Source organism: Anomalospiza imberbis, chromosome 15 (assembly GCF_031753505.1).
Source record: "Anomalospiza imberbis isolate Cuckoo-Finch-1a 21T00152 chromosome 15, ASM3175350v1, whole genome shotgun sequence".
In the NCBI taxonomy this organism is placed as follows: Eukaryota; Metazoa; Chordata; class Aves; order Passeriformes; family Viduidae; genus Anomalospiza; species Anomalospiza imberbis.
The window spans coordinates 1011366-1026320 of record NC_089695.1 but is presented as its reverse complement, the minus strand read 5'-3'; the positions used below and the strand labels follow the sequence as shown (position 1 = coordinate 1026320).

Below are 14955 nucleotides of genomic sequence, written 5' to 3'. Positions count from 1 at the left end.
GCTGGCATGTGCCTAATCTGTCTGGGGGGAAGTGGGATTATTTTTATCCAACATCTGATTAAGTTAAATGAATGGTTTGAAGCATATTGAAAGAAATGTGGATCACAGCGGTCAGTGTATTGCCTCTGAGGCTGTTTTGGCTCTGGCAGGTGCAGTGGTCTCAAAGTTTGCAGTGCCCCTCACGTCCTTGATGTTTGCCATAATAAACGTGTGGCCCGAGACTTAACTGCCTGTTGTCAGACCCGTCTGACGTGGACTTGGCAGGCCCTCCAGTGATGTAGGTCTGCTTGTCTGTTTGGGTCTGTGGAGATGTGAGCCATAAGTGTCTTCCAAAGGGCAGGAGTACAGCAGGGAAAAGTGTGCTTGTTACACAGGTGAGGTCCATCCCTACTATTCTTTCTCCCCACAAAGAATTAAATCCCAACATGCCTTTGACCTCCCAGGAATAAAAACCTGTGCACAGTCACAGGTCTGGAGTTCTGCTGGGTCCCTGTGTCCATAGATGAGTGAGAGCAAGAGGCAAAAAAGAGAATTCAGTAGGGAGCCAGGATGCCAGGCCCAGGGAGGTGTTTGTCCCTGCTGCTGTGGGCAGTGGGAGGGTGCTGAGTTTCCTCCTGCCCCTGTCAGGAGATGGGTTCATTTGGTCTCCTCTGCAGCTGCTGCCTCAGGGCACTGATTCAGTATAGAAGAGCCCAGCAGGCTGCTCCCAGGAGCAGCTGCAAATCCTCTGGTGTGTGGCACTGCTCACCACGGGTGGCAGTGACCTGAGGGGAATTTGTGGGAATTGCTGCTCCTGATGATGGGATCACTGCCAGCCCCTCCCTCCCCAGGCTCTGTGCTCTCCCCTGGCTGGGGGGTGTGGGGTTATTTCCCTGGGGAGTGCCTGCACTACACTGCAGTCAGCTGGGGCTGTGAGCTCTGAGCTCTGCCTTTGTCCCCCTCTCTGGGAACCCCGTGGTTCCCCCAGCTGAGCTGTCAGCCAGGGCAGCTGCTCGGGCACCCACAGCTTTCCTGGAAAGTTGGGGTGGGAAGGAGTAGGAGGAGGAGCTGGTCTTCACCTTTGGGCTACAGGTGCAGAGAGGAAGCTCAGTCCAGGCTGAAGGAGCAGAACAAAGGCAGTGGTCCCTTCTTGGTGCTTGACAGGTCAAACAGTGCAATTGCTGCCAGAGCTGATCAGGGAATCACTGATCATTGGTACTGTGTGAAAATAAGAGGGAATCAAGAAATCAGAGCTGTAGTCATGTGCTGCCTGGCAAGAGCATTTGATAAAATTTCTTCTAGATACTTTATTGCCTGTGTGAAACTGAAGTAACTCCCCCAGGGGGCTGGGAGCCCTGATGTGTGTCTGAGGAGTAGGATTTACAATGACTTACTTTGATACCTTGGCTGGAGCGTTCATTCCAGTCACGCATTTTGCTTGGCTCAGTCCCAGTTAAATAGATTGCAGTGTAATATGCCACTTCCTCCTCTCATTCATCCCACTGCTGAGGAATTAATACAGAATATTTACTTTGGCCAGGACATTCCATTAAACCTTAGCCTCCGTTTCTTCTAAGCTTGAGAGCTGCATCCTGGGTTGTGTGGATTTTGGAAGATGACTGATGGGTTTTATCCTTTCAGTTCAGGCCAGTAATGGGGCTGACAGCCCTGCAGGCAGCTCAAGGTCCCGTGCAGTAACCCAGCACCATCGCTTTCAGTGTTAAACTGGTGACTTCAAGCAATCTGGAGTTTTGACAAGTTCCTCATCCTACTGGATGTGGTTTTGCCAGCCAGAAAGAGGATTCTGGCTATTGCTTTTTTGGGCATGTGTAAGTGAGCAGGAGTATGTGTGTGTGCTGGATGTTTCTGCCCACTCAGCCCCTAAGGGAACAGCAGCTGAGAGATTGCCTTGAGAAAGGAGTGCAGAGTGTGGGCAAAATTAACTCAAAAAACCTTGATACTGCTCTGTGCTTTGGTTGGGCAACTTAAATGACCTTATGGGAAATATTCAGCTGCTTTTTTTAAAGGGAGGAAAATTGAAGGATAACTTCATTTTGCAGCAAATGTTCTGGGTGTCTTCTCCACAGCCAGTTATGCACAGGACTATTATTGCTGCTGTTCCTTGTGCTCTGTAAGGCTGAATTTGCCACCACCACTCTAGATTTATTTCATCGTTCTGCCTGTGGGACTTGAAGTCAGCAGGTGCAGCAGACCAGTAGTGGTGGCAGGGAGGCTGTGTCAATGCTTTGGAGTACAAAACTGAACTGACAATGAACTGAGCAAGTTCTGCGTTCCTGACTGGGATGCCAGGAGAATTACTGCTCTAGTTGTGCCAGCCAGAGAGGTGAGGCAGCCTCAGAGAGGTGGGATCCATTTCACTTCACACTCTCCAGAGCCCATCTCCAGGGTTTTGCTGTCACACCTGCCCATGACCTCAGGGGGGGGGGGAACTGGCAAAGCTGGGAAATTGTGATCAGAATTAAACTTGAGTTTCCTCTGTGCTCTTGACAGTGTTGCATGGGATGGGATTATGTATAGAAGGCATTTATTCCTAGGAGGGTGGGCAGGCCCTGGCACAGGGTGCCCAGAGCAGCTGTGGCTGCCCCTGGATCCCTGGCAGTGCCCAAGGCCAGGCTGGACACTGGGGCTTGGAGCAGCCTGGGACAGTGGAAGGTGTCCCTGCCATGGCAGAGGAAAGTCTTTAAGGTCTCTTCCAACCCAGACAATCCTGGGATTCTCTAGTGATCTGGAATAGTTACAGCTCCTGAATGTGCTGGTTTTCCTCCACTTTATTAATAAAAACATAGCCATGACCAGCTGTGAGCTGAGACTGATGGGGCTGTGCTGCCCCAGGCCCTCCCTCACAGCCTCTCTCTGTTCCAGGCCCTCACGGCGCTGCTCTCTGACGACAGCAAGTTTGGCTTTATTGTAATAGATGGGAGCGGGGCACTCTTCGGAACTCTCCAAGGAAACACACGGGAAGTGCTGCACAAATTCACTGTGGATCTTCCAAAGAAGCACGGTAACACACTCGTCTGTCTCTGCTGAGGGCAGCAGCCTGTCCTGGGCTGGGATGGGAGGGTAGAAGTGGGGAACTTGGCCTGTGGGGGTTTAGCTCTGCTCCAGTCTGTGCTCCCTTGGAATCTGACAGCAAAGCCTCCAGTCTGAGCCTGCTGTCAGAATTAATGAATCACAGTAGTATGCAGTTGATCTCAGAAGTGGCACTTTTTATTTCTTGCTGCATTTGACCCTTTCCTTGGTTTTGGGACAGTTGTTAAGTAAGTGTTAGTAGCACAAGCAGTAATCCCGCTCAGTGGAGTTGTTAAGGTTTGGTGTGCTGGTGCTGTGTGCACCCCACAGTGAGGAGCAGTGAGCTGCTCTGCAGGAAGCACGGGGCCTCACGGAGCAAGGAAAATTCGAGTTCCACTCTGTGGAGCTGTGTTGTAGCCAGCCACTGATGAGTTCAGCAAATTGTCTGCTGGTTACTCCTGGCCTACTGTTCTTTGTAGAGTGGGATGGGACAAAATGAAACAAAAACACTGCCCCCAGTGAAGCTGTGCAGCAGAGACTGCTGGGCTGCACTGCGTCAGCAGAGGCAGCGTACAAAGGAGATGGCTTCTCATGAAGGTACAGGGAGAGAGAATGTGCTCAGATGTTCAGTTTCTACAGAGTTGAAAGTCTTTATAGAGAGAAAATAAACATTTTCCTCTGTCAAGAAAAATCTCCTGGTGGGAGTGAACCCTCTTTTTTCTCTGAGTGTTCCATGGCAGCCCTGGCCTCAGCTCGTGGCAAGCTGAATTCAGGAGGCTGCAGCTGCCCTTGGCTGTGGTTATTCCAGGCCAGCTGTGTCCTGAGGACGCTGCTGGCATGCAGTGGGTCCCCCATGGCTGCCCCATCCTTCCCTGCAGGCAGAGGAGGTCAGTCTGCCCTGCGCTTTGCCCGCCTGCGCATGGAGAAGAGGCACAACTACGTGCGCAAGGTGGCCGAGACGGCCGTGCAGCTCTTCATCTCCGGGGACAAGGTCAACGTGGCCGGGCTCGTCCTCGCCGGCTCAGCCGACTTCAAAACTGAGCTGAGTCAATCTGACATGTTTGATCAGGTGAGTGGCCTGTTCTGAGCAAAGCCACATGTTTGAGTGTCAGTGGAGGTGGTGACTGTAGCAGTAGCTCTGATACAAGATGCTACTCTGGAGGAATGTAACTCTGGTGTCTGAAGAGATTTGATCAAAACTGAAAATACGATGTAGCCAAAGAAGTCGCCCATTCCTAATACCTCCTGCGAGGAGCTGAGAGCTCCTGTTCTTGAAACAGGGCTAATAAGAAATCTGTCCTCCCTGTTTTGGAACTGGCATTTGCATTCTTTGTGTTCCCAAATCTAAAGCAGAAGCTTTATTGGAATTGGACTGCAGTAAACCTAATCCTGTGTCCCTGTTGCCTGAAAATTGTGGTTCAGTACTGTGCATTCAGAGGTGCCTCAGGTGAAGTGCAGTAATGAGAGCCGTGACTCCCGTGACAGGGTGAGGGCTCTGACAGCCCTGCTCTGGCGTGGGCTTACGATTTCCTGTCTCCTCCTTCTCTCGTTCAGCGGTTGCAATCCAAAGTGCTCAAACTAGTTGATATTTCATATGGAGGAGAAAATGGCTTCAATCAAGCAATTGAGTTGTCAACTGAGGTCCTCTCCAATGTGAAATTCATCCAAGAGAAAAAGCTAATAGGTACGTGATGCACTGCAGCCTCCTCCTGAGCCAGGGTGTGCTAAAGGTGCTGCTCTTGTCCTCACCGTCCTGGCAGTGCCCTTGGCTGCCCAGCCCTGCCAGGCTGGCTGAGAGCTTGGCAGGGCTTCTTTTTGCCATCTGGACACCTCAAGTGCCGATTTGTGGGGCGGGGGTGGGCTTGGTTGGTTTCTTTTTCCACACCAGACTTCTTGGACCTTCTCTATCCTTCCATCAGAGATCCCCTTAGTTCCAGGCCTTCTGGTGGCAGCTGCTTCTTGCAGTTTCTTGCATTCAGATGAAGCTTGTTTGAAGTGTGTGTGCTGTGCTGAGTGCTCATGGCAGGCTCTGTGTGCCCTGCAGGACGATACTTCGATGAGATCAGCCAGGACACGGGGAAGTACTGCTTTGGTGTGGAAGATACACTAAAAGCTTTGGAAATGGGAGCAGTAGAGATCCTGATAGTCTATGAAAACCTGGATATCATGAGATACGTCCTGCACTGCCAAGGCACAGAGGGTACGTGGTGCTCTGGGACACTGCAAGCTCTCAGGATTTGACACCTGAGGTGCCTCGCTGGGATGGGTTTGCTGGCGGAGCTCCCTGAGGACATCTGACCACAGGGATGCTGTGTAGCTCTGTGTTACTTTGCAGGTCACTGGCCTGCAGTTTCCCAGCCTCTGTGAGGGAAAAGCTGGAACAAGCAGGGTTCCAGTGCACAGAGGGAATTGCAGTGCCAGGGGGGGCACTTGGTCCCAGAGCCAGCCTGGAACCTCCTTCCAGCTTTGTGAGTGTGCTACCAGAGGGGAGACTGAGGTGGCCTTGTCCAGAAACACAATTCCTGGGCCTGCAGCAGGACCTGTCCCCCTGTGTGTAGGCTCTGCAGCTGCTCTGTGCTGCTGTGCCCTGTAGGGTTGCTCACAGAGCTTTGGAGAGGAAGGAAGGCAGTGGTGGTGCCCAGACCCTCTGTGTTGTAGTTGCTGGTTGTGCTTAGTCTCCTGCTGTCTTTAAACTGCATCTTGTAGCCTTACTCTAACTAATGTTATCATTTTTTCCTCCCTTCTCAGAAGAGAAGATCCTGTATTTGACACCAGAGCAGGAGAAGGATAAATCCCACTTCACAGACAAGGAGGTATTTCAGCTTTGGGGCTTCTGGGTTTGTTCTCAGTGTGTTGGTGCAGAGCTCTGGACATCTGGGCTAAGTTTGTTCCAAGCACCTGAGCACAGTGACCTTCTGGCACTCAGTGACACTCAGGGCAGGAACCTGTGGCTCTTCCTGTGTAACCCCTTGGATCCTACACCTGCTTTTCTCCAGTCTTCCCTGCTGCCAATCCAAGGTTGTGTAAATGGGCAGTGTGGGATCTTTGACCACCACCAAACCATCACCTACAAGGGTTTGGTAGCCACCATGCAGGCAAGGCCCCAGAGCCATTGCTTTGTGCTTATGAGGCGCTGATTTGGTTGTGCAGAACCACTGTGAGGTCAGGAATGGTGACCTGGATCAGGTGCCAAGGGAGTGTCTGCTTTGGGATGCATTTGACATGTGGAACTGTCATTTGCTGCCTGAGTTTGCTGCCTGTGCAGGTCAAACAGCCCTCGTGGACCAGGGGTCTGTGTAACAGGGAAAAAAGTGTCCCTTGCCAAAGGGTGGGGATCTGTCCCACACGGGTTGTGCCTGGAGGCCATTTCCAGCTGTTTTCCCTCCTGGAGGGAAGACTGCCAATCCCTGCTGTGCATGGAGGCTTTGCAGTGTTACCTGCAGTGAGGTGTTTCTGTTTTGCAATAATCACTACACTTCCTGCTCAGGAAATGGTGCCTTTTGGCTCTGTGCTTGCATGGATCAGTGCTCCTGCCTGAGAACAGGGCCTGGTGGACGAGGGGGGCTGCAATCTGTGCAGGGGGCAGAGCAAGTCTGAATGAGCAGAGAAGCTGAGATGTAGCATGGAGTGACACTGGAGCAGAAGAATCAAGGCAGTTTTTCTCCTGCTTCTGCATTAAATTTCATATTAGAGGCCCAAAACACTGTCAGTGATTAATTCTATAGCACCAGGAGCTGGTAGTTGTGCCTGCCCTTGCCTGGTGCAGTTGTGCCAGGAATGCCTTCCCCCAGGAATGTCCCTGTGGAACAGGGTGACTGCTGTTCCTGCTACTGCTGACAAAGCCATGGATCCAACTTTGGGGGAGATTTTCTCAGTGCTGAACACACAGTGACTGTAACAGGGTTTTATTATTTATTTTTCCCCTCCAATGTCTCCACAGACTGGACAGGAACACGAACTCATAGAAAGTATGCCCCTCCTGGAGTGGTTTGCAAACAACTACAAGAAATTTGGAGCAACATTGGAAATTGTTACAGACAAATCACAAGAAGGGTCCCAATTTGTGAAAGGATTTGGAGGAATTGGAGGTAAACTGCAAGAGGAAAATGTGTTTGTCCTTTTCAAGAAACAGTTGTGTTCACCAGGGTGGATTCATTCCCTGTCCAGCAGGATGGTGGTCCGTGTTGGGCCCTGTCACTTTCCAGCTGTGTTCCTCAGTCCCTGTGTCCTGTGCAGGGCTCAGGGATGGGCTGTCCCCCTGTGCAGCTGCTGGAGGTCAGGAGGGCCCTGAGCTGCCTGGCTCTGTCTGCACAGGGGTTTGGTGGCAGCCCCTGCCCTGCCCAGGGGGCTCTGACAGCCCCCAGCCCTGTTCCTGAAGCACTTGGAGCTGTTGCTCATCTCTCAGAGCCCCCCTGTACTTCACTCCCTCATCTTCTGCTTCTTTCCAAAAGAAAAGTATTTTTGGATTTTTAGTCCATCCTCTGGAGCAGTGAGGCCTCTGAAAGCCAGTCCTGCTCTGGAGCTCACTGAGCATCAGCCACGCCTGGCAGAGGTGCAGGTGGTTCCTGTGCCAGTCTGACAAATCCTGGGCAGGTGTGGGCAATCCCACACCAGTGCCAGGCTCCATGTCCTGTCTGGCCAGGGGTTCCAGGACAAAGCTGTGCCACTGGCTGTGCTCAGCTTTGGTGGATGTGAACCAGGGAGGAGTGCATTGTAAAGGGGAATTTCTAGGGTCCAGAGAACACCAGTTGGCAGGAAAGAACCTTGGATTGTTTGGCTCCGTAAGGAGCAACGGGTTTCTAAGTTTTCAAGGCTTGTAATTACAGGAGTCTCTCATTTCCTAGCAGAACAAGCCTCTTTGCATGGTGGGATTGTCTTTGCTCCCATGCCCTGTGGGCTTGAAAGGAAATGTCCTTGAAAATCTCCTTCACCTCGGTAAATGATTCCAGGCATGCAGGATTTCCAGTACCCTGGGCTGGTGTTTGGGGTGGGAAGAGGAAAACAGACACTAAGTCCTGCTTTTACTGCATTGTAGAAGTAGCTGCAGTGCCAGGTGCCCTCTGGATTTTACTGCCAGGCCTGGATCTGAGCAGTAGCACTGGAACCAGTGGTGTGCCAGTGGTGTTTTGTGAAGATGCAGCCCTAGAACAGGCTCAGCTTTTCCAGGAGGAAGCTGGCCAGGCTGGGCAGCTTCCTTTGGGCTCTAAATTCCCTGTGGCATTTCTCAGGGCAGCTGCCTGGCTGTTGCCAGGCCTCAGCTGGACATCACTGGGAAGCTCTGGGAGCAGGGCTGGGGAGGCTGTGGCAATGCTGGGGAAGCTAAAGGCTGTTTCTTTGGCAGGTATCTTGCGGTACCGGGTGGACTTCCAGGGCATGGAATACCAAGGAGGAGACGATGAATTTTTTGACCTTGATGACTACTAGGTAGTCGAGCTGGGTCCGGCAACACGTGCCTCGCCCCTCCAGCATCCAACCCAAGGAGCAAACTCATGGTGGAAAACACAACTGATCCCTGCCTTAGAATTGGAACATTTCCAGAACTTGATCCACAAGCATTTGGATTTAAGAAAGCAAAACCCTACACTTTGATTTGTCATAGTGTCAGTACAGCAGCAAACTACTAAGTTCCTATATGCCACTTTGGACTAATTTAAAAAGAATCCCAGTTTTTACTTTTACTCAATGGTGAAATTGGTTGCTCTTGTATTTTATGGAAATGATTTTTTTAACCTTCATGATACATTAACTGCTGTAAACCTCTTCCTTCCAAAATTAATAGAAGTAAGATCCTACTGGTTTGTTTCTTTATACTTTGATTGGAGAAATCAATTGCTGCATTTGGCAGCCCCGTGACCCATTTACATGGCATTCTCAGCTTAGCCTGCAGAAGAAATGGAATGAGGTTGGAGCCATAATTCTCTTCAAAAGCTTGAGGAGGCACTGACCTGAGTGCTGGTTCATTACATGTGGCTTGCAAATTCTGATGGTTTGGGGAGGCTCACCAGCCGAACGTGCTTTAATCTATTTGCAGAAACACTGCTCTTACAAACTAGGAAATGCACTTCATGGATTGCAATGAAAATGCTGCTGGAGTCTTGGGCTTAATTTGGATTTGAGCAGTGCAGCCTTCAGGAATTTTTATTTTTTTTTTTCAGTCTTGACAAAAATAAACATGAGATTTCAGTGAAGTAAGGTACACTTGGCTTTTTGTTCCTCAGTAAGTTTTTCTTTTTGCTTTAGGACTGCGTAAGGTTTCCTTGATTATGTGAATTTGAGCCCACAGGTCTTAAATGGAAGTGGGTGTTTGACAGGAATATTGAGTCAGTGGAGTGAAGGCTGAATTAGTGCTGGGAGCGTGGAATATTTGATCCGTGGAGTGCTGGCATGGCCCTGGGAACACCCAGCTCCCAGCAGTGTCTGTCCTGTGGGGATGTGCCCTTCAGGAGGTAAAGGATCACCTCTGGATGGTCCCAGGCTGCCCAGGCTTTGTGTCCTGCCTATTCCACGGAGCGTCCATAGATCAGGGCGCTCATCCTTGGGGTCTGCCCAGCCTGCTGGTGACACTCTGGGGGTCAGGGGCTGTGCAGGCCAGGGCAGCAGTGACACAAGGGCAGGTCCTGTCCCAGGGCAGCAGTGGCACAGCTCAGGTCCTGTCCCAGGGCAGCAGTGACACAAGGGCAGGTCCTGTCCCAGGGCAGCAGTGACACAGCTCAGGTCCTGTCCCAGGGCAGCAGTGACACAGCTCAGGTCCTGTCCCAGGGGAGCAGTGGCACAGCTCAGGTCCTGTCCCAGGGCAGCAGTGCCACAGCTCAGGTCCTGTCCCAGGGGAGCAGTGGCACAGCTCAGGTCCTGTCCCAGGGCAGCAGTGACACAAGGGCAGGTCCTGTCCCAGGGGAGCAGTGACACAAAGGGCAGGTCCTGTCCCAGGGGAGCAGTGGCACAGCTCAGGTCCTGTCCCAGGGGAGCAGTGGCACAGCTCAGGTCCTGTCCCAGGGGAGCAGTGGCACAGCTCAGGTCCTGTCCCAGGGCAGCAGTGCCACAGCTCAGGTCCTGTCCCAGGGCAGCAGTGGCACAGCTCAGGTCCTGTCCCAGGGGAGCAGTGGCACAGCTCAGGTCCTGTCCCAGGGCAGCAGTGACACAAGGGCAGGTCCTGTCCCAGGGCAGCAGTGACACAGCTCAGGTCCTGTCCCAGGGCAGCAGTGGCACAGCTCAGGTCCTGTCCCAGGGCAGCAGTGGCACAGCTCAGGTCCTGTCCCAGGGGAGCAGTGACACAAAGGGCAGGTCCTGTCCCAGGGGAGCAGTGACACAAAGGGCAGGTCCTGTCCCAGGGGAGCAGTGGCACAGCTCAGGTCCTGTCCCAGGGGAGCAGTGGCACAGCTCAGGTCCTGTCCCAGGGGAGCAGTGGCACAGCTCAGGTCCTGTCCCAGGGCAGCAGTGACACAAGGGCAGGTCCTGTCCCAGGGGAGCAGTGGCACAGCCCAGGTCCTGTCCCAGGGGAGCAGTGGCACAGCCCAGGTCCTGTCCCAGGGGAGCAGTGGCACAGCCCAGGTCCCACTCTCTCCCTGGGGGGCTCTCCCAGCGTTATCCCAGTGCTTCCCTCAGGAGCAGCTCCTGTTCCAGCTGCAAACCTTTGCCTCTTGTCCTGGTTCACTTGAACAGAGGGAGCTTCTCTTCAAATTTCTGCCACACTGTTCTTTGAGGTCCAAAATTCCTGTCCTTGTGAGCAATACCATTTGTCCCCCTGGTCCCTAACCTGGCCGGTGGCTTTGCTGCCGTCCCCACATCCAAGCTGGAATCTCTCCCAGGAGCTGGAGCTGGGTCTGCTCAGGGCTGAGCACAGCCCTGGCCCTCACAGCAGTATGTTCTGGATTTTGCCATTGTAAATGGGTCTAATGTGACATGACAAGACCACAAAAATTGGTTGTAAATTTACATTTTTGAATATACTGCTTGTTGTTTCACATGATACATTAGGGTATGCAGCTCCTTTTTGTAGTTTTTATTTTTACTATTTAAGTTTGGAAATGATGCCAAATTTTTGTATTTCTTTAATCAATGTGTTCTCTTCAGTGATATATATTGCATTATATATTGATGTGTATATCAATATATACTGATATGTATTACACTTACACATGCAAACACACTCAGTGGGGGTGAGAGATCCTAGCCTTCGCATACTATATAGCCTCTGCAGAGAGATCCCAAGCAGTGATATCTTGGTGTTGTGATGTACAGAAATGGAGAAGAGTATTAAACCATATTTAAGAATATAGTACAGACTCCTGGTTTATTTTCTCTAGTCCAGGAAACTCCTGCTTTTTGCTCTCAGCTCAGTGCCAGCTTCAGGCCTGGAGGTTAGAGGCAGCTCTTTCACAGCTCAGTTTCTGGATGTTTCTGGATGTTTCTGGATGTTTCTCCCTGTGCTGGCCCTGCTGGGGGACCTGAGGGCTGTGCCCAGTTCTGGCCCCTCATGGCAAGAAGGACACTGAGGGCTGGAGCGTGCCCAGGGCAGGGAACGGAGCTGGGAAGGGGCTGGAGCCCCAGGAGAGGCTGAGGGAGCTGCAAAGGGGCTCAGCCTGGAGAAAAGGAGGCTCAGGGGGGACCTTGTGGCTCTGCACAACTCCTGACAGGAGGGGACAGCCGGGGGGGTCGGGCTCTGCTCCAGGGGACAGGGACAGGAGGAGAGGGAACGGCCTCAGGCTGGGCCAGGGCAGGCTCAGGGTGGACACCAGCAGGAATTTCCCCATGGAAAGGGTGCTCAGGGATTGGGAGGAGCTGCCCAGGGGGGTTTGGAGTGCCCATCCCTGGAGGTGTCCCAGGAACACCTGGAGGTGGCACTGAGTGCTCTGGGCTGGAGACAAGGTGGGTGTCAGGCACAGCTGGGACTCCGTGGTCTGGGAGGGATTTTCCAGTCGCTGTCAGTGCTTAAATAAACCAGTGATTCCATGGTTCTGTGTTTCTCCAGCACACTCAGTTGCTCTTGGAAGCTGGAGCTTAAAACTGTGACTTCAGAAGGAGGGAGAAATCCAAGAAAGAGTCCAAAGGCAGGTGTGCTGTGAGTGTTACCTGAGGTGCTCTGAACGCCTGAGGCAGAGGAAGGACAGCCTGCAGCAGCAGCACCTTGCCCTTAACATCCCAATTCCAGAACCCCAGGGTGTTTTTTTAAGGAGCCTTTTGGGCTCTACCTCTTGGGCCAACCCGGACAGAAGTGTGCTGGCTCTGAGGGCCTGCCCTGTCCTCTCTGGCTTCTCCAGTGGCCAACCCATGTGTGTCTCTGGCTGTGCAGGGAGCACCTGCCTCCTCCCACAGCTGGCAATTTGTGAAGGACATCATTAATATCAGGGCTTTTAGAGGATGCTTTAATTCCCTCTCAGCAGGTGTTGCTTGGCTGAGATTTCTCTGGCCAAGGCTGAGCCTCCACCTTCCATGGAACAGCAAGATTTGGGTGCGAGGCTCTTGGCCTGTTGCTGTCACACTTGGGCTTGTGCAGAATTATTCTTGGGGGCCGAGACTTCCAAGTTTGTGCTCTGCCTCACACAGTCTCTGATCTGCAGCTGTGGCAAGTGGGACAGCCTGGCTTGTTCTCCGTTCTCTGGATTCCCAAAGTTTGGACATGGGAGGTTTCTGCTGGAGCAGACAAAAGTGATGCACAAATCTCACGCTGTGTGTGACCCAGGTATACAAAAGTGATAGTGTTCAGCTCTTGGTGTAGATAAAGGCATCAAGCTGAGCTCAGCACTAAATTGAAAATATAAAAATAATCTCTTCAGTTGGTGCAGTCAGGAGAGGCTGCTGCCTGCAGAGAACTGCTCCTGCAGTCTCCCCACTTGGTGCAGCCAGGCACATGGGTGTGTATTGCTTAATGAGATCCCAAATATTTCTCTGTTGACCCTTTACCTGCAGCACCAAGCCTGGTTTCTGCTTTCCAGTTGTGCAATCCAAGAGGAAGCAGGAGCAGTGAGGCCTGGCTGCTGTGGAGGGATGCCCAGAGCTCTCCTCTGCTGTCACAGCCGTGCTTGGAAGCTGCTTTCCCCATGGAGCTTGGCTGGTTCCCGGCTCTTCCCCTGCACATTTCAGTGAGAGCACAGCTCTCTGGGTGGCTGCGTGTGCTGCGTCCCCTCAGTGCCTGGCACCTGGAATTCTCCCAGCAGCTCCTCACCCATGGAAAGCATAAGGCCCCTGGAGTGAGATGTGGTGAAAGTTTTCTTCCTTTCAGCTGCCAGGATCAGGTCACTGGGTCTCTTTCACCTTCAGAAAGCAGCTCTGCTGCAGCCTGGCTTTTGTTCCAGATGCACTCGGGTTGTTCTGTATCCAAAAGTGCCTTTTTTCACACTGAATATTGCAGAGCATCAGGTGGGTTCTCCCTGCCCTGTCCAGGTGTGCATCACCTGGCAGAGCTCCCATCCAGGAGCCTCCACTGCCTCCATCACATGGGATTGCTGCTGAAATTGGGAAGGGAGTTTGATGGGGCCGTGTTTGGGCACTTCCAGCAGGTTTGGGGTTGGAAGCCGGGCAGGATGGGTGGCTTTCTGCTAGAGAATGACTACTTTCCCAGAAGGGATCTAATCTTGGTTATCTGGAACTGAGGGAAAAAGAGTCACTTCCAGGATGTCACATGGAGCTGGTTCTGTGCACGTTGGAGAGCTTCAGAGGGCCCATCCCTGTGTGCTCCTGGGTTTGGATGTGGGGCTGGAGGCTCCTTGTCACGGATCATCAGCTCCTTCTGGCTGCCTGAAGGGTTTTGTTCCTTGTGCCAAAGGCTTCAGCTTTTCTGAAAGCTCCAGCTGCGTGTGCCTCCCCCCCTCGGGAATACCTGAAATTCGGGGTGTCTGTGTGGTGAGGCCACCCCGCTCCCTCTGCATTCCCTGCTCGGCTTCCAGCTGGCACTGCGTGCTCAGATATTCTGATAATGCTCTTCTGAAATGCTCCTTTTTGTCTGGCTGTAATTAAAGCCAGAATTTGCCCTTTCTGAGTTGTTATTTCGGGAGCTGGAGCTCCGCCTGTGCTGTTGTCACTCGTGGGCTACAAATGCCATTGTCCCGGGCAGCCGGGCCCGGCCGGTGGCGCTGGAGGCAGCTCTGGAATTTCACTCTGCTATTTTTAGTCAGTGGTGAAAAATTGCTCTTCCAACACTTTTGAATCGCTGTCAGTGCTTAAATAAACCAAAGGGCAGGTCCTGGCTGTGTAAAGAGCGGGATGAGGAGGTGACCTGGAGCTGCTGCAGGGCTGAGCTGGGCATGGGTGAGGCGGGGGAGCCCCAGCCCTGCCTGGGCTGTGGGAGGTCAGGCATTGCTGCCCTGCCACTGCCCTGCCACAGCCAGGCCACAGCCACCCCTCTGTCCCCTCTGTGCAGGTGTCCCATGGTCACTGCTATGGTGAGGTGGCTCTGGGCTCCGTGCTCATCTCACTGTGCCCCTTTTGGGGTCAGTCCTCCCCCCTTCCCTCTGTGTCCCCAGGTGTCCCCATTGGCTCTGCCGTAGCTGCAGCCCTGTGGCCGTGCCCTGTGTGCAGCTCTGCTCTCCCCAGAGCCACCACAGGGCCCACCCTGGCCATGGCAGCTCTTGGACAGCTGGGATGGAGGCAGGAGCTGCTGAAGGACCTCTGTAAGTCCAGGAGAATGTCCCTTGTGTGGGACTCTCCCCTTCCACACAGCCACCTCCAGAGCTGTGAGACAAAAGCTGTTGCTCACCCAGTTTCTCCTTTTCAGTTCCAGGGCAGGAGTTTCCTGAGCTCCTTCACCTGTTTGGCCACCAGGTTCCCACATTGGCACAATCCCCTCCTCCCCAGCTAAGGGATCCTCACAGCTGATTTTCCCTGCCATTGTGCCTGGAGAGGCCCAGGTGGCTGCTTTGCTTCCCTGCTTAGGCCCCAGGACTTGTTTGGAGTGGGGAACCTTCAAATCAGCTTGGCTGAGGCTCCCGGGATCTCCAGTTCCCGCTGAGC

The 14955-nt window shown here is 52.9% G+C and overlaps 1 protein-coding gene across 1 annotated transcript in view; it reads left to right on the top strand.

The window, feature by feature from the left end:
- The window catches only part of ETF1 (eukaryotic translation termination factor 1), a 66450-nt gene extending 55166 nt beyond the window's left edge, over positions 1-11284 (top strand). The window contains exons 5-14 of the mRNA XM_068205445.1: positions 2863-3001; positions 3888-4078; positions 4564-4693; positions 5054-5209; positions 5758-5822; positions 6950-7097; positions 8351-9623; positions 10123-10156; positions 10291-10358; positions 10553-11284. Coding sequence (XP_068061546.1) covers positions 2863-3001; positions 3888-4078; positions 4564-4693; positions 5054-5209; positions 5758-5822; positions 6950-7097; positions 8351-8433 — 912 coding nt within the window. The 3' untranslated portion in view covers positions 8434-9623; positions 10123-10156; positions 10291-10358; positions 10553-11284. The remainder of the gene's footprint in view (positions 1-2862; positions 3002-3887; positions 4079-4563; positions 4694-5053; positions 5210-5757; positions 5823-6949; positions 7098-8350; positions 9624-10122; positions 10157-10290; positions 10359-10552) is intronic.
- Positions 11285-14955: the final 3671 nt, after the last annotated feature.